General features: G+C 42.2%; 1 protein-coding gene across 4 annotated transcripts; it reads left to right on the top strand.

The window, feature by feature from the left end:
- Nucleotides 1–1,733: 1,733 nt before the first annotated feature.
- On the top strand, nt 1,734–25,668 carry epn2 (epsin 2). 4 transcript variants are annotated; one of them, XM_042392602.1, is made up of 10 exons: nt 1,734–2,158; nt 9,538–10,332; nt 11,527–11,681; nt 15,958–16,070; nt 17,238–17,342; nt 17,780–17,930; nt 18,548–18,700; nt 19,075–19,104; nt 21,018–21,245; nt 21,806–25,668. In XM_042392602.1, the coding sequence occupies exons 2-10, from the start codon at nt 9,902–9,904 to the stop codon at nt 22,150–22,152; spliced, it is 1,713 nt and encodes a 570-aa protein (XP_042248536.1). In that variant the 5' UTR covers nt 1,734–2,158; nt 9,538–9,901; the 3' UTR covers nt 22,153–25,668. The 4 variants fall into 4 exon arrangements, with proteins under 4 accessions (XP_042248536.1, XP_042248533.1, XP_042248534.1 ...); XM_042392599.1 differs by having other exon boundaries at nt 1,735–2,158; nt 19,075–19,167; XM_042392600.1 differs by lacking the exon at nt 1,734–2,158 and adding an exon at nt 2,264–2,390 and having other exon boundaries at nt 19,075–19,167.
- Nucleotides 25,669–25,768: the final 100 nt, after the last annotated feature.

Genomic DNA, 25,768 nt, shown 5'->3' with positions numbered 1-25,768 from the left:
TTTTTTAATGTTAATGTGTGTTTGTTTTACATTTGTTGTTTGCAAAATCATTTCCTCAGTCAGAAATCTGACATGCCCTTGAACTGCACCTTCAGGGTTATCGTTGATGGGGGCATAAAATATTTATTGTTGTTCGGCCAATTCCAGATGTTTTTTTTTTTAATGTTTTGCAGCATTCTAGAGTAATATGTTTTGCATATGTAATAGCACAAAGACAGCATGCCCTTCTCCTGTCACCTCTGGTGTTGTTGGACAAACCTACTGTTCTTTTGCACATAATCCTCTTGTGAATAGGATCATATCTGGGCTAAATATTGACTGTTCTCGCGTGTTTCGGGTTATGATTGTTCTTCTAATGTGGATGTTTTTGAAGTTTTGTGAGATTAGTCACCAGCTCAGATTCCTAGATAAAAAAAGTAAACTGAAATGACACACACAAAAAATTATGATGTACCGCATCATTTAGCGCAATCAGTAGCCAGGTCTGGGTTACTACTGTGTATTTATAAAACAATGCTAAATCATTTTTGGTAAAAGTCACAAGTTAATTAATAATCCAAAACAAATAGTTCTACTTTTTTGCAAGCAATTTGTTGTCCTTTTAATGCAAGATATCTTCTGAAATTAAATGTAAAACAAGTCAGAATTGGTCATTTGATTAAACTCTCAATCAACTTTATACTCACACTGAGTGAAAGAGTCACAGAGTCACAGAGACAAAGAAATGTTATCTAAACTATTTTACTTGCACCTTGATTTTCAAATGTCAGGTCCGTTCTCCCTAAAGTGATAGAGCTAATTTTGATAATAACAAGGTGCTGTTCACACCTATTCACACCATCAACACCAAGTCTGTCTTCCTGTTTGTCACTCTCTCTCACAGCCTGACAAACATACCTAAATCAGCTTTGCTTAGGCTTGCTTTGGCTTATCCTGTGCTCCTAACATAGCAGAGAGTGAGCAAAAGCCCCAGTGAGACACTGTATATAACGACAGAGAGGATTCAAGAAGAGAGAGACCAAAATAAAATGTCACTGCCAGCCAGGAGGTACAGAATATTAATAGTAAGCCAAAAACAAAACAAACAAACAAAAAAAACAACCCCCAAAAACCCAACTTACACAATATTGTCCATCTACATACTGTAGCTCAGGTGTTTGCAACTTTTCTGTGTACTGGCAGCGATGTAAAACTGTGACGTTCACATTTTTTGTCACATTTTTGGTCCCTAACTATTTTTAAGCATCACACTCTCCAACTACAACAACTATGGATGAAGATGTCTATTCATAGCTCGCTGTACAATTTCAGGGAACCTTTCGTGTCTATTCATAGAACCTGATTTGAATAAACGACAGTGTGTTATGCATGTTTGTCTGAAACATGTGACGGCTGTGTCCCTCCCTCTATTTAAAGCTCTGCTGATGGTTACACAGGGACAGTTGGAAGGCCTGAGTGATGGAATGCTGTCCTGCAATGTTTGTCAGGCCTGTACTGACACACCTGTAACACACACACAGCAGACTATCGCTGCCAGTGACAAATCATGTCATGCACTTACTAGTAGTAGTAGTTTCCTGAGTAGAACTTGATATATACTGGAGAGGTGTAATCACTAAACAAGTCAAACAAAAGAGACAGGAACGTTTTTAAATAGGATTATCTTTGTAATTAACCAGTACTGTGACACAATTTGTAGATCCACTCTCCCACCACTATGGTCCACCGTGTTGCATGTAATTCCTGTGAAAACCTAAATGAAATATGCATTATCATGATAATGACTATATGGCACTCTGAAACAGACCTACCCTGATGCTGTAATGTTACAATTAAGAGTTGCCGGGTGACATGACTATAATTTTTCAGCAGGGAAGGAAGGGGCTTTTGTGCCCCTGGCAAGCCAAGCCGCCTTGGTCACACCCTTCCCGGCTTCCCCCCTCCCACCCTGCCCGCCATGTTCTGGAGGAGGAGATACGTGTAGCCTGGCTTTAGCTTGCTTAGCATTAGCAACATACAGCTAGGCGGAGGCGCAACAAGCTCCTTGAACGCCGAAATAAGTACACTATCTTGGTTTTTTCCTTGGAATTGGCGAAACTCATTTATGGGTTTATAGCCCAGGACTATCATTTGAACCTCACGTAGCTCTAAAGATATGGTAAGTTGACGTCGGCTTTGAAGACAGTCGACTTGTTTTGTTTTTCCAGGGTGTCCTGTAATCCTGATCGCTCCGGTGATGTCTCCACCGAGCTCCCGTCTTGGCTATTAGCTGAAGAATTGCTAACTAGCTTAGCATGCTAGGTGGCTGTCTTGGCACAGAAAATACGTTTGGGAGCTGACAGGAATGGTTGTGTATTTAGGCGTAGGACTGGCTGTGAATCCAGTAAATGGTGAGAATAGTCTTACATTTAGATGCTGGGTGATCAACAGTTGAGTTTTTTAGTCAAGCTGCAGGGGGAGAGAAGTTATGCGGCTGGCTAACCTAACATACGCGCTGCTAGCTTTGATCCAACTTTTTTCAAAGCCAAGTGTTGATCGCGTATCAGAAAATAGTCAATGGCTGGATTTCCCAACGTACTATCAGAATCAGTAGCAAAACTGAGCAGTACAGAATATACCATAAAACAGACTTTAGTCGGGTTATACATCTCCCAACGAGCTGAGTTAACGAACTAAATCAACATAAGTAAGTTAACATTGTTCGCTAGCTAACGATAACTAGCTACTAAGTTTGCTCTCAACTTGCTAACGTTAGCGGTACGTTCACCGTCAGTAGCAAGTGAGCTAGTTGTTATTCCGCCTGCTGCATTAAAGTGACGTTGCACAAACTTAGATCTTTGCTACACCCAACGTTATTTCGCAATTCAAACAGGTCATTTGACTAAAATGATTACCTCAGAAACTAATGTTAGCTACTATAGCGTATGTGCTACCAATCACATCAGTTCAAGGAAACGCAGTGATTTGTTTTTTTTTTTTAGAGCGGCATAACATTAATTCTCTGATTTTCCTAAAAGCTACTGATGCACCATGCGTTGAGAGAGAGGACTGCCTAGTTAGCTAAGGCAGATGTGTGTTAACATGGCAAAACTTGACGTTTTTGTACTAATTGAGATTTTTTTAGGTAAATTATTTACGGTGTATGGGCGCTGTCTGTTCACTTGCTCCGTTTCCAATCGGCTAACCCTGCCTGTAGATAGTTAGGCAGGCAGCCATAAATGTTTACTGGAAGACTCTGAATTGTGGCAGAGGTTTTTATTCAATGTTGCATTGACCGTAGTTGGAGATGCTAGTGTTTTGGATTTGAGCTTTCTTTTTAGAGCTCGACTGAACCCATATAAACGTGGTCTGAGAGAGGGGCAGGGCTTTGTCTATTGTCAGGATGATCGGTCAGTCACAGTGGGTGACAGATGCATCATCACCGTCCTCCTCCCGTCCATGACTTGGCTTTGTCTCTCTCGGGCCGGCCAGGGAGGACAAAAGACTGGGTGACATGCTGATCAGAAGGTGGCTTCTTGTCCTGTCTTTTCCTCAGGGCTTCAGGCATGATCATCACACCTCACTGTTACTTCAGAGCTTTTGCAACATGCGTTAGTGGCCTGATTGTCTTAAGGTTAGATTTGACACGATTCTTAGTTTGGCATGTATGAACTTAATCCCTGTGTTGCCAAGTGGTTGAGGATTAATCACTAGTATGTTACTTCAGGTTACACTTGAATGAAACTGAAAAGAAAAAAAAACGGATGGTGAAGGAACCGGCTGGATAACTTGATGTCACTTTGTTTTACACTCCCCCTCTCTCTCTTTCTCAACACACATGAAGATACTCTCACTCACTCAAACGCACACACACACAGTGACAGAAGTACAAAGGTTGTGCAAGCCTTCTATCTCCAGATCAGCTTTACCCTTGCTGTGTAGGCCTGGCAAGGTAAACTTGTTCTCAGTATACTAATCACAGTCAACCTAGGTTTTGCCAAGACACACTGACGCACATACACAAGATAGGTTTAACTTGATGTGTTCTTGCATAGCTCACTTGTCTCCAGAGTTTGCTGTCTTCTTGATGGACCATTACAGTCAGTATTGACTGTCTCACTTATTGCCCGAAGGTTGAATTGGACTAGGGAAACTTGTTTTAATAGGTTGTTGTGTTGTCTGTCTCTGATACATCTTGTCTACACTGACTGCACAGCAGCACATCAACAACCGCTGTGAGTCCTCAGGCAAGCCAGATGTATCCTTGTCCATCGATGCGGTTCTGTTGTAGACATCAGTGTTTCAACCACATTTTACTGACCCCAGTCCGTGTCCTTGAATATTTGTCGATATAATACTGGATTCTTTTTTTTTATTGTGTTGTATTTGACATTGTCATTTCATCAAAGAGCTCTGCAATCAACTGGCAGGACGTTCACGCCGTTGGTTCCTGTGTTTTAACTGAGTGCCGCCGGGCATTTTTGACGGCTGGCACACTGGTTGCAAGCAAACAGGATCTGCAGTTGATCTGGCTTTTATATTGTTGATGTGAACCATCCCAAAATGCTGAGATCAGCCCCAACTATGTCCCTGCAGCTTGGGTGTTGACATACCCGGTTGTAGATGCCTCTGCATCTGTCGGTTGTCGAAGCACCACCGCAACACTAGATGGATATGTTGTCAGTTTGTGTCGTGAGTTCATTATGTACTTGAAATAATTGTGTTTGGATTTTTTTTCTAGGTCACTTTATGATAAAGAGTGATAACTGCTGCTAGAAGGTTTGCACTGGAAAAGGATTTGCTAGACGAATTTTATTGGTTTTTATGTCAAGTTAAATTTACAGCAATAAGTTTTGGAATGATCTGTCCCATGCAGTTTTTTGGCAGCTACTTTTGAACATCAATTCAAAAATGTAGACATTAAATATCATACCATGGTGTAGTTATTTTTATCCAGGCTAAAAGCCATTCCTCATAAGACATAGACCAGACAGGAATGTAAGCTGTTAGTTCACAAGTATCTCATTTGGTTAAATCGGGATTCCACAGTCAGGCTTCATTTGAATTTTTCTGACTTTGCATGTAACTGTTCACACTACTGTGTTGTCATAGTTCACTCTCTGGTTGGTGGTGTTACTTTTTTTGCTATGTAGTGTATTTGCTAGGGCATTTATTTTCTCTTACCCATTCAAAAACTGGCTGAGTTTGGATGAAGCCCAACTCTTAGGTCACAATAGATACACGTGTGGCCTGTTATGTAGTTTCAGTTTTCTGCTAATGTTACCATTCTGTCCATCTCTAAGCATTATAGTCATGAATTTGACAGCCTGATGGTAGAGAAGACTGGTGAAAACGTTGGGGGGGGGATACACTGTGTAGGTGGGGAAAGGCAATATGGCAAAAATCTATCATCATATCACCAAACCACAGATTTAGTTCACTAAAAACAAAGCAAATATATGGTTTGTGTAAGTCTGCAGAAAGAGAAAAGCTGGTTTAATTATATACTGTGTTATTATAAATGAGAGAGCAGGGCTCAACCGACTAATTGTCCTTATTTGTTTCCTCATTCTTGATGTGTGTTAGTCAGAGACAGTCAGGCACAGAGAGGAAGAGACTGGAAGGGTGGCACCAGACGATGGGTGTGCGAGTTTATCTGGAGCTGCAAGAAGCAGACCTCGGACTCAGTGATTTTTATTTTTATGGTTATCCTCCCATTCTGGTAACGAGGAGGCATGCTGGCAGTTAGACAAGAACGATGACAGGCTCAGTCATTGGGACATAACGAAACCTGCATTGACACATGAATATGTATTTCTGCACACACACAAGTCCTGTGTGCCGTCTCTTCTGGGGCTCGAGTGATCTCAGCACAAGAAGGGGTGAAGTAAGGCGGGCCGGCTGTGTCTTGTGGTGGGGGTTGTTCCGGGGTGTGGAGTGGGGGGGTGGAGGGGGTGGGGGGTGCAGAGGGGGGGTGGGATGGACGAGACAGACTCTCCTCTCTTCCTCCTGTCTGCCGTGGGTGAATAGGTGATTATAGCAGCAGATGTGTCATTAGGTCTGAGCTGTATTCATGCGGATGCAGGGTGACGAGGGAACGTTTTGGAGGGGGGGGGGGGGGAGAAGGGAGGGGGCACGCTCCACAGGAATCACATTTCATTGGCGTTTAGTGAATTTACGGGATATGCCAAGTTGTTTTCTTACCCCTAAGCGCATACACTCACACTCCTCGTTTCCTCACCCTTGTCCCCCCCCCTCCCTCCTCCTCCTCAGCTGTCTTTCCATGGCATTGCGAGGCAGGAAGCTCCTTGCGTCAAACACATACACACGAGTAACTGTACTTGTACCACTCGCTACTTTTTGGAAAATTGAAAAAATTCAGACCATCGCGTTCAACGCAGAGACTGCACCAACAGCTAATCACTTTCAGCACTCTTCCTCCGTTTCGTGAAAGCACTTGCTGGCGGGGCATGTCGGCGCACGCTTGGTGCATGGATCAGATTACTGAATAGGATAAGTCATCATGGGCCTCCCTAGATGGTAGGTAGAGGTAGAGCGGGTATAAAATGATCTCAGAAAGCCCAAAGATGCTGTTTATTACTGAGAACAACGGTTTGAAATAGATGTGATGAGTTTGCAGCTTATGAGTGTAACACTCTTGCATGACAGCAGTGGGGGGGGGGTGAAAGCGTGTGTCCGCTCAGCAAATTTTCTCTGGATAAATTAAAGCAGACCAGCCTACGTACTAATCTGGCTAAGTGATCAAACCAAGGAGAACCTGCTGCTCAAACCGTTACAATATCGGATTTCACTGAAATCATTAATTTCCTCTCCAAGCAGCCCATACCTCAAACATAAGGACTCTACGAGGTAAACAGAAGACACATAAACAAGTAAATGTGTGTTTTTTTTTTGCATGATAAGGAGTGTGCATGATTTATATGTGTAGGTTTCACAGCTGTGAGTCTTCACACAGTTTCCATTCTTGTCTTGTGTGTGTCAGTCCGGAAGTGATCAGAAGCAGGGCTGCTGATTTGTTAGAAACAGGACAGTGGAGTCATCAGTCTCTCTTCTAGTCATCTTCGGACTGGAAATGGTTTATCTCCTTTGCCACGCAGCAAAGGGTGGAAACACTTTTTTACTCACTGATTGCACTGGTGTCTGTCACAGCAGTTTACTGAATGTTAATACTGTGGTGTGTGTGGAAAGATCAAAGATAAAGGCCCATTAGGGTCTAAAAATGTCTGAGAATAAGGCTCGAATTTATCGGAAATTAGATTAGTGAATCCATTTCTGCTTAAATCCGCAATGTCCTCGGGCTAAACGTATATTAAAACAAATCATCTCCACATGATAATTTTTTTTGAAGGATATTTTATCTCTGGAAAATCTTCCTTTTATTTGGTGAAACTTATTTAGTACTAGGGGTGTAACGGTTTGTGTGTTTGTCCGGATGTTCGGTTCGGTAAGTGACGCGTCTCTGAGTGAAGGTGTTCAGAATAACTATAACCACATTTGATTTGAGACGTGGTAGGACTACACGTCACAACAACCACTTCTGAACAACCATAAATCAGCATAAAGCAGCTGTCAGCAGGTGTCCTGACTCCTTTCAGGAAACACAAGGGTTGCTTTTTCTTTTCCACTGCAGCACAGCTAAACTGTTTCAGAAATAGTTTTGGCCAATGAGCCGCTGTTGGATGTCATTTTTCAAAATGACAGACCAAAATATTATTTTCTTCTTTTTTTCTTGCTGTACTGAAATCGTACTGAAACATGACCCCAAAACTGAGGTACATACTGAACCATGAATTTTATGTACCTTTATACCCCTACTAAGTTCACTTTTAGATACAGGATGTTTTCTCTGCTCACCAAAAACTGAACATTATGTCCTAAGGTACAGGTGCACATAATAGACTCAAATTTGGCAAGCACTTTGTAATATATATATAGACATTATGGCATTTATCTACAAGTATATTTTTCCTACATTAAGAATTTTTTTTAAAGTAAGATTTGGTGGAACTGTCAGTCCTTCTCTTATTCAACCAAAATACAGCATAAAGTCAAGACAATGTGTGTGTGTATGTATGTATATATATATAGCACATGTCATTAGAGGTAAACTCACTTTGCTTACCATTAAAGTGCATACAACAACAAGTGACATGATAATATCTGGAATTCAATATAATTAATTGAAACCATAGTGCCATAAAGGATGGCTGAGATCCAGTCACCCCCCGTGTCATCTCAGCTCTTGTCTGCTAACGTGGCTGCTAATATTCTGTTATACAAGCTGCAATCACTCAAAGAGAAAGTGAACTTGCAAGCATATAAAAACAACAAAATAATTGCATCACTAATTGTATCTTAAATAAACAGTATTTCAATACCTCAAAATTAGACACCGGTGTTACTTGAAATAAAATTTTTCTGTTATAGCTGTTCAGTGATGGATAGTTGGTTAATGCACATTTTTACATGTGTCATATTTTAAAACCATTATAATACTATGATATGAATTTTCTCTGTAATTGTTGACATTTTTGTTACAATGAAAGCTTATGACTAGAACATTATTAACCTGTGACACACTGGGTGTGTAGGTCTCTTTAAAATTGTTTGTGCAATTCTGATTTTTTTTTTTTCTGTTTTTCATCTCACGGACCCTCTGATTGGTTCCCTGTAATCTTGCGTTTGCTTTTGAATGTTATTGTTTTTTATCCTCCCATTTCTTGCTCACAAAGCCCACCCAATGAGTAACTTCACCTGCTAAGGCTTTCGAAAAGCGACAAAGAAACAGCATAACCACACACAGACACACACACACACACACACACACACTCGCCTGCCCTTACATCATTCATTTCAACACACACTGCCTTTTAATTCGCAGGCGAGTCAGATTACTGTAAACTCAAGTAAAATTACAAAAGTGGAAACACAGTTTTTGGTCACACCGCCCTGGCCTTGTTTAAATGCTAAGGAGGCAGGCTCTCTCTCTCTCTTCAGAGTATGGAAATTGCTTGTCTAAGTGTGAAAATATGAAAGCTGTTGGTTTGTCTAGTTTCAAAAAGGAAGGACTACACTCGACACTATAAATACAAATTATCTTCATGACATCTCTTATTGTTGTGGTGTGGATTAGGATTACAACAGACAGCATTAAACTCAGATCAGACCCATAACTCCACCAGATATTTTGGTGTCTGTTTAGGCTTCAGTGTTTCAATGGTTCTGTAATGAAAGGTAGGTTAAATAAAATACTGCATGCTTCGATGGTGATTACTTAGGCTACTAGTTTGATACATTGTGAGTGCTGGCACATTAAAAGTTTCAGTGCTAAAATGAATACCTATCTGTTGGTAAATGCAGATGTTGGCATTTACTCAGAAATTGATTAGAAGGAAGAAGTCTTGTTCTCTGTGCTTCTTTAGTTTAGCTGTAATGTAGCGTTTCCTTCTCCTTTTTTATTGTTTTACCTCTACTAAATATCTTTTTTTAATTCCTTTTTCTCCTTTCACTAACTTGTTATCTGTCTGTCTGTCTTAGGTGATGGCGTGGTCATGTGTGCAGCCAGCACTGTGTGTGTGGAGATGGTTTTAACAGACGCTGTTTTGGAGGACTCAGGAACACTGCACTGGCCTGGAGAAGCCTCTTAAACAAACACGTACACAACACACACACACACTTGTACAGGAGAAGATTTACACACCTACACACTCCGCCGACGTGCCGTGAGAGAGGACACATACGCACGGACGCTTGAAACAAGCTTCCTCTGAAGCATACAAACATTTACACACTCTGTGCGTGTTAGCCTCTCTATTCAAAAGTTTTTAGTGTCCCGGCTCCTCTCCTGCGTGAGAGCGTACGTTGCATTTCTTCTTCTGCTCGTCCCATCTCCACCGCCACAATGCCAAGCTCCACCATCCGCCGGCAGATGAAGAACATGGTGAACAACTACTCTGACGCGGAGAAGAAAGTCAGAGAGGCCACCTCCAACGACCCCTGGGGCCCATCGTCCTCGCTCATGTCCGAGATCGCCGACCTCACCTACAACGTGGTGGCCTTCAGCGAGATCATGAGCATGATCTGGAAACGGCTCAACGACCACGGCAAGAACTGGCGCCACGTCTACAAGGCGCTCACCCTGCTCGACTACCTGATCAAGACGGGCTCGGAGCGAGTGGCGCTGCAATGTAAAGAGAACATCTTCGCCATCCAGACTCTGAAGGACTTCCAGTACATCGACAGAGACGGCAAAGACCAGGGAATCAACGTGAGGGAGAAGAGCAAGCAGCTAGTGGTGCTACTCAAAGACGAGGACCGCCTCAAAGGAGAGAGGTAAGAGCTTTCTGAATCTAATCAGAACAAACACAGAAGATAAAACGAAAACTTTGGAGTCAACATGTGTTTACGTAGGCTGATTTTGTGATTAACATTTAATGCTGACCACACTATCTTGTCCTTGAATTTTATATCGTGTTTCAAGTCAGAGATGCTCCACAGTGCGTTGGGGTTCTTTTAATGTGCCAAGTTTATTACAGCTGACCAAGAGGACACAAAGGGAGCTGACTCTGCTCCCTGCTCGGCCTCACATATACTGTAAATCTGTCAGCTATCTGTTTTTTAATGCTTTTTGCTGCTTTTGTTAGTGTATTTTTAAGAGTAACCTTTTATAATTACTATAAACTAGATCGTGCCAGTATTTTAATAATTGTCTGGCTGACGGTGACCTACAACAATTGTAAGCAAATTGAAACAACAATCACATTATCAGAGCTGGGATTTTCCCTTAAAGTGTAGTTTTGTGGCTATCCCACCGGGAGACGGGGTTCTTTGCTCATTGTGTTTCTCCACCTGTTGGTTGTAAACACAGATCCTTATCCAGTCATACACCATATCGCTTCTTTTGTTTAGTTACGAGGGATCTCGTATCGGAAAGAAGTCCAAACAAATTAACTGCACTTGAAAAATGGGTGCAGAGTTAATGTCTTTCCCAGATTAACAGTCTTAAACAAACACCACTCTGGACACGAGTTGTCTACTTCTCTGTTCCTGCAATTTGAAGATGTTGCTGAATAACTACCTTTAGTAAAATTCAGATTAAGATGACACCTGTGCTGGTCTCCTATTCTAATTTTAGTGAACTTGTTTGTTCATCCACCTGTCTTTTAGAACGACACACAGTATCTCAAACAGTGTTGGAATTTTGAGAAGAATGAGGACGTTGCAACATTTCCTGAACTATATGAATTGCTTCATCATTTGTTTGGCAGCTTGTTTGAATTCTCATTAATGATTTTGCTGTGGCATTTTAGAATTGAAACAATTTTGAAAGCCTGATTCTCAAGGTTGTTTTGGTAATGTGCTTTGCTTTGGTCTCAGACTCTAAAGACCAATTTAGCATTGTTTCACCCTCCTGTATCTCATGCTTATTTGTCCCTTGGGGCCTTGCGCTAAAGACTATAAGAATCATGAATTTTTCAGTTAAGATGATTGAACATGCATTTTTTTTTTGTGTGTGTGCTCTGATAGGTCTCAGGCTTTGAAGACCAAAGAGCGTATGGCTCAGGTGTCGACAGGGAGCAGTCAGATGGGCTTTGGCCGAGGCTCATCTCAGCCCAACCTCTCCACTTCCTACAGCGAAGAGTACGGCAGGTCAGAGGGCTCACCCGCCTCCTACCATGGCTGTAAGTACTAGCTTAATATGACCACATAAGCTGTACCCACACACACAAATAAACACATTCCATATATTTTAGCAGTACATGTAATACAGAATACTCCATTATACTGTATTGTGTCCCAGTTGGTGTAACTTTGGCCTACATCCTGAAACCTGCTCCTCCCCCTGTTCTGTGTCTGGTTTGCAATCCTGCAGTAGGGCTGCATTCCTCAGCGCACACACACACACACACACACACACACACACACACACACAGAAGAGGAAGCAGAGTTCACCCCCCAACCTTCTATCATCCACATGACAGAGAAATCTGCTCCACTTTTCAATGATACACTCATTTCTCCAGAGACGGGGAGTTGGGGAGAGAGATGTAGAAACAGTGACAGTTCAAGGAAACCAGTCTTACGACATGGAGAAGTGGCTAGAGAAGAAATATCAGTGTACGCTCTCCATCAATAGAAACTATTTCATACATATATAAGGAAAATAGGAATGTAGTATGTGTGATTTAATGATTAATCAATCTGATATCTTGTGAACCGCAGATTACTTGAAAAATTTAATGTCTCATTCAAGACAAAGTAAACAAACTAGCCAGCGTGTTGCTAGCAGGGCTAGCTCATTTAAGACCATGGCAAACGTGCTTTAAGTGTTTTACAGAATAAATGGAAAGCAAAGTTATATTTGGCTCCTTTTTTTTATTTATTTATTTTCGTGCTCATCTGAAAAATGATCCGATCCGTGACTCAAAACCGTGATACGATCCGAACCCTGACTTTTGTGATCCGTCGCACCCCTTATGAAAGGGCTCCTTATACTTATTAGGTGATAAGTGGTCAGTGCTGTTGGGTTTCTGTTTCTAGTTTTCTATTAGCACCCAGTTCCATTACTTACTCCAACAGAGAATGAGCCATTGGAAATGTGACATAAAAGCAGAGTTCAAATCGACTGAAAGAAAGAGAGAGAGATGAAAAGAAACAGAAATCACAGTCAGGAAGTGGGGTAACACAGAAAGGGACAGAGGGGAAGACTGGAGAAATGAAAGAGTGAACCTTGGCCTCTTTTTCTCTCACCCTCTGACCCTCAGCCCTTTGTACACAGCAGGATGGCTGCATGTGTGTGTGTGTGTGTGCGTTCTGTCTATTCCCATTCATGTGGTTTCAGCCTACGTGGATCTTACGTGTTGCATGGAGCGTGCATTCATCTTTTACTTTGTGTGTGTGGCCCACATTCCTGCATGTAAGTAATGTTTGAGTGTGTGGCTCAGAGGCGGAAGCTGCTGCAGCTGAGTCATCAGTTGAGAAAACTGAAGGAGAGGCCGGCCAATGGGAGTAAAGCTGGGCTGTCGATGTGGGCGTTGCCAGGGGAGATTTTTGGGATTCCAGACGAACTTTCCGGTTATTGTTGCTCAGACAGGGTGTGAATGAACGGCCATGCAAGCATATTCCCCATAGTGTCCGAAAGGGTCTGAAATTTTCTTGATCTAAGGCATTAAAATGTCTTTTAATATAATGCAAAGGTCTAATTTTTTCCTTAAAAAGTCCTTTCAATAATTTCATAAGTGTTTTTTTTTTCTTCTTCCGCTCACTGCATTCTTTACTAAACACACAACACACATTTATGTTGTGTGTTCATATTGAAATAGACTGATTTTAATACATCTTTTTATCGAAATATTTTGATTAAGTAAACAATTTGAAGGGAGGCAATCTTGTCACAGTGTCAGACCTGTGATCTAGACAGACAAGAGACCGAGCGCCTGCAGATGTGGGGGTTAGTTAGCGGTTGACACCCAGGGATAGAAATCCTGTGCACTGTTATCACCACATAAATGTACCACAGATGACACAAGCGGTCATCAGACCATTTCACACTCTGTTCATAGCTTGAATCGCATGCTGCTGGTAGAGTCTTCACTTTATTTGAAGGATTTTGTAAGCTTACGTTTTGGTTAATAGTCATGAAACAAAGCAGTATAGAAAATTTAAGGTGAAGATATAAGAAACAAATGGATTCAAACAGCTGACACAAAAGTGGGAAAACAGTGTAAGAATAATGCAGAAAACTCAGCTTTTTCTGCTCGCAGGCAGAGCAGCGTCTGTGAGGAATGCCAGGAAATTGTGACTATCCATATATGGCCCATTCCCACAGTGGTGGGCAAGAAACTGGTGTGTGTTTTACTTGGCTTTGAGTTGTGTTTATTTGTCTTCCTGACTCACTACTATCTAGTGTTGCACGGTTTTATACTGCGTTGCCAGTTAAGTCTCTCTTTTGGTTTCACTGTTAAAAGACTTCTGTTATTCATTCTCTTGCTTTTGCAGTCGTACCGGGAGAGATTTAAGGAGAATATTCTACTTTTGATCGAACATGTAATGCATCTGTCGAGCTTGTTATAAAAGCTGTTAGCAAATATATAAGAGCATCAGTGATGAAATATACCATACACACAGCTATGCTTTCACTCAGTCTGCTTTGAAAATAGAGTTTATGAGTTATTTGCATTATACTGTAAATTATATCTGATCATTCCAACGTATTCTATAGTTATCGTCGATTTCAACTGTGTTCACTGTCAATTTAAGGCAGCCTCGTAGCTGATGTTGAAGCAATGGCCCGAGTCCCACCAGCTAACAAAACACACCTCTACCCCTGGTACTTCTGGTTACTTTCCCTTGAGAGACACAGCCTGAAACAGCAAGCGAGACGTTGGTTTGACAAGGAGCAAGTAAGCTAGGACCAGAGAAGAGCAGCAAAGGGTCAGAGGGAGGAGAAAAAGACAAAGATCCAGATCAGGCCGGAGTTTCAAGACAGACACAGCAAGTTAATTTTAAGAATGTGTGTGTCGATATTGTTGGTCATTTTTAAGTGTCATGCAGAATTTTGGCTGTTATACTTAATTAGCACTCAGTAGACGAGGTATGTTTTTTGTTATTTATTATATTATTATACAAGAATTAAGTTGGCAACAGTTTGTTTCAGATGTTTACTAATTTCAAGGAAAATTCAGAGGCCGCGCCTTTTACTGTTCCAATTTAAATGGAAATGCAATTACAAAAAATGCAATTACATAAATACAATTGGGGGGTTTTTTGTACTTTTTTTGTGTAATTTTGTACCATTAGTGTTTCCTCATCATGGAAACGTTTGAAGTGGCAAATTCACTGTAATGTTTATCAAAGATCTGCTGATGACACTTAATGACGTCTTGATAGAGCGGGAGGATGTTAGTCAAAGTGTGGGGTTTCAAAGTTAGCCGTGTTTAATTGTGAAAGTAACCATCATTGTTTCCCCACGTCATATTTGTGTCACTGTTATGTTGTCTCTTGTTATGTTGTCTCTTGTTTTTACTCGTTGTTTTTTTTTTCGACTTAACCGTTGCGTTCTGAGTACTCAACACACATAATGTAATGTAATACACAAGATCATCACAATGTGATGAATATTGAGAAGTTTGGGAGTGTACACTTCATCAGCAGAGCATGTCATGACTAGTCTTTGTTGTTTGGAGCAGAGACAGGCGTACTGAAGGAGAGAATGGAGAACATTTCCATGCTTACATTGACATTTTTTTCGATTCATAGCATTTATAATGGATAAAATGGCTTTGTGTATGAAACATTGCACAGAAAATCAAATTAAGCCCAAGAAAACAGTTTATTCAGTGTACAAACACCTTTATATTTGCTGGACTGCATGATGAAGCAGAAAGAGTGTCATTATTCACAGAGAAAAGACAACTGTAGAAGGGACGAGAACGGTGATGCGGTGATGTCACTGTGTCTCGTCATCCCATCCCACGCCACGGTTCCCAAGGAAACTGAGAAGTTACTGTTTCCAAACTGAAAGACACACACAGTCACACTTTGAATTAAAGAATACACTCTGAGATTACTTAATGAGTGTCTTTTTAGTGTCGCAGCTCCTTACTCTCGGCCAGATAGCGCGCGTGCGTGCGTGTGCATGCGTGTGTGTTTACCACGTGCAGCGCCTGTGTGATTTTTGTGCTGCCACATGGCCTCATCTAATCCAATAAGCTGAATGGACCTGTCCTGACTTCTGCCTCACAGACTCACTGAAGGGCTATAATCACACACACACACACACACACACACACGCACGTCACACTGTGTGATGATATGTGGTTGCATTTTTTTATACCTGCGGTTGGCTTTGGAGGATTAACACAAAGAATTTCCATAGCCAACAACACTGCTTTTCAGTACAGCTACATTTACGGTATGTGATGAGATGTTAAAATACACTCTGCATGTGTCTGTTAGCCACGTCTCCCAATGCGGGTTCAGAGCTGGAGCAGGCCAGACCTCAGACCAGCGGAGAGGAGGAACTACAGCTTCAACTGGCTCTGGCCATGAGCAGAGAGGCTGCAGAGCAGGTACACACATGTGCTAACACAGCAGAGCATGAATCCATACATGTCATTAACTTTTCTTACTGTGTATATTTATTTGAAATTAGCAGACAGTTTACATTAATCTTTTTAAATGAGTTCATTTAAGAAATAAATGTTTTTTACAGGAAGATTATAACAGTTTTGTTCATTTGATGTCAACTTAATTTAATTATCTTGGATCCAGCAGTAAAACTATGAGTAATCGTCTTTTATTGCATTCTGCTACACATCAATACTTCTTTTCATCCAAGGTCATTCGCCCGCAATCGCACGTACATAAAAACCTTTTTTGAAAGCCTGTTAAACATTAGCATGACAAATGAATCATTTTTTCTTATCAGCATCTAAATGTCTAAACCTGAGAAAGAAAATTGAGTTTCCCACTTACAGGAACATCTCTGAAATCACATTACTGCCAAAATTGAGAATCATTTGATTACCATAGTGCACATGAACACGCTGTAAATACTCAGAAAGAAATCAAAACATGGTGATAGTAAGACAGACAGTGAGATGATTTTTATCAAACAGGCAGATAAGTACTACTACTTGATATCAGCACACAACCCACTAAAGTGTTTCCCACAAATGTGGTGTAATGTTTGTAAATAAGATCAGACAGTGAAAATAATATGAGCAACTGCAACCAAGATGTATGAATATGTCCAAGGTACATGTATTCTTGAACTCTAACTGTGTGGCACTCTGCTCCTATATCCACATCAGCTATTGGAAAGCTAAACTGATTTTTTTTTTTAAAAAACTGTTGCTCTTTTTCTGCCCCATGTGCCTGGTAAACAAACCGTGACGCCAATGAATACACCTTATTTGGATAAATCAGGATAGAAAATATGGCACAAAAGCATATCTTATTTGCATAATTTTTGCATAATTCCTGGTCAGCTATTTGGGAGTTTGTACCACAGCATCACGTCACTGTCCTCTAACGCTTGATTGTCTTGTCTTGCTTGTAAGTGGCTTTGGATAAAAGCATCTGCCAAATGACAAAATGTGAATGTAAATCATTCTGCAAATATCATCCCGTCTACAATAGCAAGACTTAGGTCTAATTTCTGATATAAATTAGAAAAACTGCACATGTGCTGCCTGTGCTCACTGGGTTCTGGGTGTGTGTGTGTGTGTGTTCAGGAGGAGCGCATACGCAGAGGAGACGACCTGAGACTACAGATGGCCTTGGAGGAGAGTAAGAAAGAAGGTCCAGGCTCGGCAAAACTGGCCAAGAAGAAGAAGGAGGTAAAATACACAAAAGCACGGAGACTAGAGTGACTCAGTTGTCCCATTACCATGCTTCTGAAATAATCTCGTCTCTCCCTGTCCCCTTATTCTGCCTGACCCTGTCTGCTCCCTCAGTAGCAGTAATGAAGCCTCTAACTGGCAGCAGACTGCCTAGTTTACTCATCATTATTCTGCCTGAATAGCTGGCTGACTGGAGTTGAGGGCACGCAGAGCACAAGTAATGAAGAAGTGGGGCTGCACGATTATAGCTCATGTTATTTTTTTCTCAACACATAATGACATGACCACCATCAGTATGTTTGAATATTATTTGTGCTGTTGAGAATAATGGCTGACGGACAGATGGATTTTCCTCCTCTATTCCCTCTCTGTCTTTACTGGTCCCATTCTCCCTCGTTCCCCCTCTTTCTTACCCACTTTCTCTCTCTCCCTAGCCACAGTCGTCTTTGATGGATCTGATGGATGTCCCAGAGCCCGGTGCCAGTGCTGACCCCTGGGGTGCCGGGGCCGGGGCCGGTGCTGCGGCCGGGGCTGGTGCTGCGGCTGGAGCCGGAGCCGAATCAGCAGACCCCTGGCAGCCTTACGGTATACACATATACACACTCTGGAAATGGGTTGCAATTATCTACACACAGGCTGTCGCTGTGGGGAAGTATTTGTATTTTTGTGCAGTTTTCTCTGTGTGTGTGTGTGTGTGTGTGTATGTGTGTGTGTGTGTGTGTGTGTGTGTGTGTGTGTGTGTGTGTGTGTGTGTGTGTGTGTGTGTGTGTGTGTGTGTGTGTCATCTCTCTTTTCCACCTGCAGCTCTTAGAACTGAGACTCTTTGTTAATAGGAATGCTGCTCCGCTGGCCCAGCAGCATTACTGCACAGAGAGGAGGGGAGGGAGGAGGCTGTAAGAGGAAGATATTGTGAAGGAGAGAATTGTAGAGGGACGGCGACACCTGGACGGAGGCTGTGGGGAGTTAGATTTGTAAATGTCAGATGCTTGAAGAGGGAGAGTTGATTGGCAGTTTTAGGTCAGATCAGATACGTGCCTGTTACCAGAACCTGCATGAAACCACTTTGCTTTTGTATATTATGCCACCTTCCTCCTGCTCTTTTTCCTCTGTCCCTCCTCCTGCTCCTCCTTTCCAATCTGGTCTTTCACTTTGCATGCATCTCCCTCCCCCCACACTGAACCTTTCCCCCCGCCTCTCCCCAGGGTCTGCCCCTAAGCCAGCAGCCCCAGTGGACCCATGGGGCGCTCCTCCCTCTGTTCCACCCATGAAGAGCCATGATCCCTGGGCACCAAACTCCACTCCTGCCTCTGACCCCTGGGGCTCCGCTGCCACTCGTCCCAAGGCTTCCAACACAGGTGACCATCAGGGAAAAATAGCTTTTTTTTTTCAACAACTTTACCTCAACCAAGGGTGACATGTTTTTGCTAGTTAGTTAGTCTGTTTGAGAATGATGCGTGTACATGTACAAAGAGGCACATACAGTACACAGTAACAAACACTGTTGCGTATATGGATGCACATCTGCATGCTTTCATATGCTTATTGCATTCACTTGTCAAATAATTTACCAAAATGTCCATACTCATTCATATTTGTGTTGTCTGTTTCCATCTATCTATGTGTGTGTGTGTGTGTCTGCCGTCTGTTTATGTGCATTTGTGTACTCTTGTGTATTGTTGTCTGTGTGTGTGTGTGTGTGTATGTGTATGTATGTGTTTTCCCCCTCCAGGTAGCTTTGACCTGTTCAATGCATCCAACGGTACGTCCAAAGAGGACTTCTCAGAGTTTGACAGCCTGCGCTCCTCCTCCTCTGTCCCCACCGGTACTCACCCTGTCTTCGTCTCTCTATTGACAAACGGAGTCTGTGTTCTTCTTCCTCAGTGTCTGAAAAGTTAACCTGTCCGCAGATACAATCTCTCTGCAGGACACAGACACAAACATGTCCTGTCTTTGTATGTAATTATCACCAGACCCGAGCAAAGAGAGTGTTAGAACCGCTGCAGCCATGTGTTTGTGGCTGATACTTCTCCACTGAAAATGCAGTGAAATACCGCATTAACCATATCTAATGGTGAAAAAACAGCTGTTTGCGCTGGTCTGGTCCCATATCAGTGTGGTGTAATCTGATGCAGCTTTTATGTGCGTATTGCTAAATACATTATTAAACCTGAGCCATCAAGTCTGCAGAACCTCTTTCAGATCTGCTCTCTTGCACTTTTTAAAAAAAATCTCATCTGACTTCTGTTGATCTGAAACAACAGCAAATGTTTCACAAAGTTTAAACTTTGACAGCTCATTCAGGTGGGTCTGCGAGAAGGTTCCAGCGAACAGCTTGGCACAGGTCTCAGTGTTTTTCTCATGTGGTTTGGCAGCCTGTGTGTGTGGGAGGGTGACATTGATGTCAGACTTTTGCTTCAACTTAACACAAACACCTCTGATACAGTCAAGGACAAAGTGAAAAGAACACAAACACAGGCCTATAAAGTTGTTTTTCCCATAAAGAGAAAGCCTCTGTTGAAATGCTAAAGCCACCTTGTCATCCCACGGTGCTTAGAGGACAAGAACTTCAGCGAGAAAGCAGCATTCTGCCGAATAAATTACAGAAACGTTACTACAGTGCCGATTTTTTTTTTTTTATTATTTATTTCTCATGCAGATTACTATCTAATTGACATTTGTATAATATGCCAGCAATCAGACTGATTAAAGCTGTAACCCTGCCATGAGGGAGGACAAAAACATTACTAGAAAGAGTGGAGGACATTTCTCTCATTTGCTGTCGGCTACCCGACTCATTTAAAAAAAAAAAAAAAAAAAAAGATGAGAGGAGAGAAAGAGAGAGGGAGATAAGCAGTGGTCGAGCGAGCTAGAGAGTGTATGAGGGAATAAAATGTTATCTTCTGATTGTTTCACGACGGTTACAAATTAACACGCCCACACACCTTACCACCGCAACGCCTGATAATGGTGCCTTCAAGTGGTTTCCATTGTATTTGACTGGGCTCTGGCTGAAATGTACAGGATTCATGTGGCGTTATTGCTCACTGGTCCTGTCTGATCTTATCATGAGTGTTATATTTTGGCTCTGCCACATCTCAGTTCCTGTTCTGAGAAGACTGTTACCATCTTTGACCTTTCCTTTTGTTTGTCTGTCTGTGTGTGTGTGTGTGTGTGTGTGTGTGTGGCAGCTGGCTTGCTAGATTCGTGCGTGTTCATGTGTGAGTACATTAATGAATGTCTCTACTGCTGTCTGACTGCTGCCGCAAAAAACAAACAGCCAGGCTGTCTGCCTCTGATGTCCTCTCATAATAGCATCCTCTGATCATTTTATTGCATCAACTCAATTTTCTTTCCTGGTAAATGTGAGTGTTTACATGCAGGTAGGTACTCATGTTTGTGTGCACAAGGGTAGTGACGAGTGAGATATTTTGCATAACTGTTTTGAAGAGAAAAATAAAGTTAAACATCTATGAGCCCTTTGTAACTAGTTTTAGTGGCCACTGCAGTGCAAGACTCAATAAGGAAATATTATTTTCCTGATTCCATGATGTATAAATCTTTTGTTATGCTTTTGTTCCCTTAAAAGGTAAAGTAAGGTCCAGGTTGCAATGTCTTTTTAATGTCTTTTTAATCAGCGAAATACAACTGGTATTTCTGCTCTTTGTTGCTCAGGTGATGGGGGCGTAGCATCCTCTGTTCCCTCCCAAGCCAGCCTCGCTAGCAGCAGCAGCCTGGATCTCTTCGACCCTCTTCCCACATCCGCTTCTGCCACCACAAACCCAACTAGAAAGACTCCGGAGTCCTTCCTGGGTCCTAATGCTGCCCTGGTCAATCTGGATTCTCTGGTGACCAAACCGGCTCAGCCCCCACCAGTCATCAACCCCTTCTTGGCCTCAACAGGTGGGAAGATAAAGAGAAGACATAAAAATAGAGAGGAGTTGTCCTTACACTTACTGCTTTTTAGCATTTTTACACACTAAAGACATGGGTTTTAATCAGGTAAACATACTGGATAAGTTGTGCTGATTAGATAAGAGTTGGCTAGCTCGGTGGTGAAGTCAGTAAGCCGAGAGATGTGGACGTACATGTGCAAGTCTGAACACACACACACACAGGGAGACACACCCATCTGCACAGTCTAATGTTTAATCATTGACCCTGCCCTGTCTATACTAACTAAACTCAGCAGGAAGAGAGATGAATCATAGCTATTTCCTGTAATGACAGCAGCACATTGTAGTTGGCAATCTTTTTGCCAGTTTGTCTTGTTATTTGCCTGCCGCTCAAGCTGGTTATAGTTAATCTGTTCTAAGTACTAGATAATATGGATTACCATTCACCACAATAATATTTACCTTACTTTAGGAGTCAAATCTACGTGTACTGTACACAATACTGGATCTCTGTGAGATATGTATCATTGACTTTCTTCGTTTGTCTGTTATGTTGTCTTTATTTAGGTGGCTCTGCTCCGGCTCCAGCAGCCCACGCCAACCCCTTCCAAGTGAGCCAGCCAGTTCCCCCGACACTCAACCAGATGCGTGTCAGCCCCATGCCCTCCGGATTCGGCGGCATGGCTGAACCCATGGCTCTTACTTCCCTTCCCGCTCAGCCCATCGCCATGGTCCCCCTGGCAGGAATGGCCCCCATGGGCCGCATGATGCCCGCAATGGGCGCAGGCGCCGTTGGAGGGGTCGGTACTAGCGCGGGGATCCCGGCCTCCATGTCCATGCCCCAGCCCCTCATGAGCATGCCCCCCCAGGCTGGGACACAGCCCACCGGAACCACCAACCCTTTCCTTTTGTGAGAGAATGACCGAGGAGACGACTTCCACCCAGAGTAACCCCTCCTCTCTCTCTCCCTCTCTCTCTCTCTTTCTCTCTTCCACTTTGGCTCCTTATGAAGCTTCAACATGAACAAGGAGATGTCTTATCCCATGTATCCGTTTTATAACCAACTCCCAGCCAGGTCGTAGTCAAAACCTGGCTTCCTCCTATCTTACCAGACTCCCTTCCGCCTCTCTCTTTTACTCTCAATGCTACAAGCTGCCTAGTCCTGTGTGTTCCATACTGATCTGACGATGATGTTGATGACCATAAAGCATTTGCATCTGTCTACAGACTTACAGTAGTAGCAGGGGTGTTTACAGTTTTTCCACAGAGGCAGGACAGGACTCAGTATCTCCTCTCTTGTCCTCTCATTCACTCGCCTCCTCTCCCTTAGGACTGCTTTTTTCCTCTTCTTCTGTGGTGGAGTGACAGGAGAGTCTGACTGTACTAACGCCAGGATCTTATCTCTTCAGTAGAGCTAATCTTTTATAAGCCCTGTCAGCTGAAAGTGTGTGTGTCTGTGTGTGTGTCTGTGTGTGTGTGTGTGTGTGTGTGTGTGTGTGTGTGTGTGTATGTATGTGTGTGTGTGTGTGTGTGTGTGTGTGCGCACATCTTACTACTTTTACACTGTGTATATTCCAGTGGGTTTTACCTGACACACTGGAGTATGGATGAGAGAGACAGTCAGATGTGTTTATACTCTATGTGTGTGTGTGTGTGTGTGTGTGTGTGTGTGTGTGTGTGTGTGTGGGTGCGTGTGTGTGTTACTAAGCAGGGATTTTGCACAATTTTTTGCTTTTTTAAAATTTTCTTTCCGCGACTGTTGGGCTCACCGTTACACCTTAGCTTAGGGAGAGAGGCTAGCCGCTAAAAAAAAAAAAAGGACGAGACAACACACACTGCCTCGGCTCTCGGTACCACTCGGTCACAACTCTCGTCTGGTCACTTCCCTTCACCGCTGACCTTTCCCCTGACCCTCCACATGAACTTTGACCCTCAGGGGGGGTCACGGGATTAACACTGAACGCTTATCAAAGGAGATGATGAATCCCTTGTCCTTGAGGAGTTGAAAAGATGCGTTAACGCAATTTTTTTTGTTGGTGTGCGTGTGTGCTTGCAGGTGTACTGTTAATGCTCAGATACTAACAGCCACATGTCAATGTATGTGTCCCTGAGTCTCCCCACCTCCCACCCCCGGTGCGTGTTTAGAGAAAAAGACACGGAACTGTGATGGCATCAGTATTTTGCCATCTGAATTCACGGAGAGGCATCGTGGGAAATGTAGTTTTTGTTTGTTTGTTTTTAGGGTCAAAGGGAAGAGGGGAGGTGTGTGTGTGCGTGCGTGCGTGAGTGTGTGTGTGCGCAGTTTGCATGAGAGATACGTTTAGCTTCCAAGTGTACTTTAATGAGCAAGTTTTTCCATTTCTCATTTAGTCAAGTGGAAGAGAGAGCTGACTTCAAGTTAGATACTAAAGCGCAAGTCAAAACAAGTGGTAATATAGACATCTGCAGCCTTAAGTGTGTGTGTGTATGTGTGCGTGTGCATGGGAACAACCATATATCAACGACTGTTACTATAGTGACAGGGTTGCCAAGAAAGCACCGGGTTTAAAGGGCACATCAGCCACTCAGCATCGTTGAGAGTTTTACCTCCGAGTGGATTTACCGTGGCTAATCTATCTACAAGAACTTTATCTGGTGGTCACACACACACACACTCACAGGGTTGTTCCTGTACTGGTCTATTGATAGCACAGGGAATCCCGCCGCAAAACAGCGAGACAGGTTATGTAAACAAGCAGTTGTTAATTTTGTTGGTTACTTTTTGTTGTTATTTACTCGTTAGATGTAAATCCATAGCTAAGCCTTTCTGAGTTTTGGAGCTGTGTACTAGCTAAGCCATGTATCATCTTCATTCTCTTTTGTCTATTTTCTGTCATTCTAGTTTTTTCACCCTATGGGTAGGCTATGTAATTATCTTCTCTTAGAAGCACAACTGTTACCAAAGTCATAGCGACTGTGATTTCTGAGGATGTCGTACTTTTGAGTAGTTTGAACAGTAGGGTCACACTTCACTGACATTTTTTTTTTTTTTTTTTCTGTTTATGGATTTTCATGATATCAGACTCCCATTGTTTTTTTGTTTTTTTTTTAATATTTCAGAGCTATTTTTCAGTTTGTTAAGAAGTTTGTGTAAGAAAGTGTTACTGTTGGCTAAATATCGGCACATTTACTGACAGCAAACAGAGCGTCTGTCTTCTATTGATTGAGTTAAGTGGGTTGATGAATTACAGCTAAAGATGATGAACTGCGCTTGATGTTTAGACCCCTTACTCTCTTTATGTCACTGTACTCCCATCTCTTCAGTTCTGTTGATCACTGCCAATGTTTTTACTGTTGAAGGGTGTTTATTTCTCTTTTGGTTTGAGTTGGCGCCCTCTCCTGGTCTGCTGCGGTATGATAGCTACACCGCAGGACCCCGTTATATTTCCACTAAACGCAGACCTTTATTTCTCTCAGGCAAAAAGGAGTGGCGGCTCCAACTGTGTGTATGATTTTTTTTTTTTTTTTTTTTTTGATGATGCTGAGGGTGGTGATGAAGATTTTTTTTTTTTTTTTTCTTTGCTTGGGATCCTGAATGAATGGGTGCGACACTTACTTGCAGACCAGCAAACATTTTTAATCTCAACTAAATATATGCAAAAATTGGAGTCGGAAAAGTAAAAAGATAATAAGACAATACCGCTTGACGTGTTTTGCAAACTTATTTTATACTTTATCGAAAGGCTACTATGATATTCTAGCTAAGACGTGTCACTTTCTCACTGGCCTTGATTTCACTGCGGCCTGACCTTTAAACTTTACTCCAGCGATTGTGGAAAAGTTTGTGTTATCAATGCATTGAAGAAAAAAAAAAAAGAAAAAAAATCAACCTTTACTGTCTTGAACAAATTCAGCACTCCCAAACAGTCAGTTGACACTGCAGATGAACACTTTTTCTTGATCCCTGGCAGCAGTTTCGCAGTCGTGGCTATGGTGCAGTGAAAATGTGGCCTGTGTGTAGCGAGCTCCTCTGTGTGTTACTATGTATTCACTATGCTTTTATCAAGAGGACTAACCGACCTTATGGACTGTCTGTCTTTATATGCATAAACAGCCTCTATTCTTTTCCATGTCTGTCTATTTACCCTTCTCATAGTACTGGGAGCAGGCTGCTTTTTTTTTTTTTTTTTTTTTTTTTTTTTATTGGATACGTGCTCAACCCGTTGGCATTATAACTGTATAATATAATTTATCATTTGTACTATTGTAACATACTGTTCTTCTGTATACCTTATTATTCTGTGTAATGGGTTTTTGTAGGAAAAAGTCACCGTGGTATTTTAACGGCATCTAAACAAACGAACGCAGCAGGCCGCACCGTGTTGGATGAGGACAACTGTAGCTGCATTGGTTCAAAATAAAATGTGTATCACTTCAGCTGTGTAACTCAAGTGTCTGTGTGTGTGTGTCTTTGTATTTTTTTTTAACTAAATATCCAAGGTAAGTAGAAATTTGACATTCACGTTAGCTTCAACTTATCTCTAAATATGT

The sequence above is a fragment of the Thunnus maccoyii genome, chromosome 18 (assembly GCF_910596095.1).
Source record: "Thunnus maccoyii chromosome 18, fThuMac1.1, whole genome shotgun sequence".
In the NCBI taxonomy this organism is placed as follows: Eukaryota; Metazoa; Chordata; class Actinopteri; order Scombriformes; family Scombridae; genus Thunnus; species Thunnus maccoyii.
The sequence above is the reverse complement of the archived record's forward strand: the minus strand, read 5'-3'. Positions and strand labels throughout refer to the sequence as shown.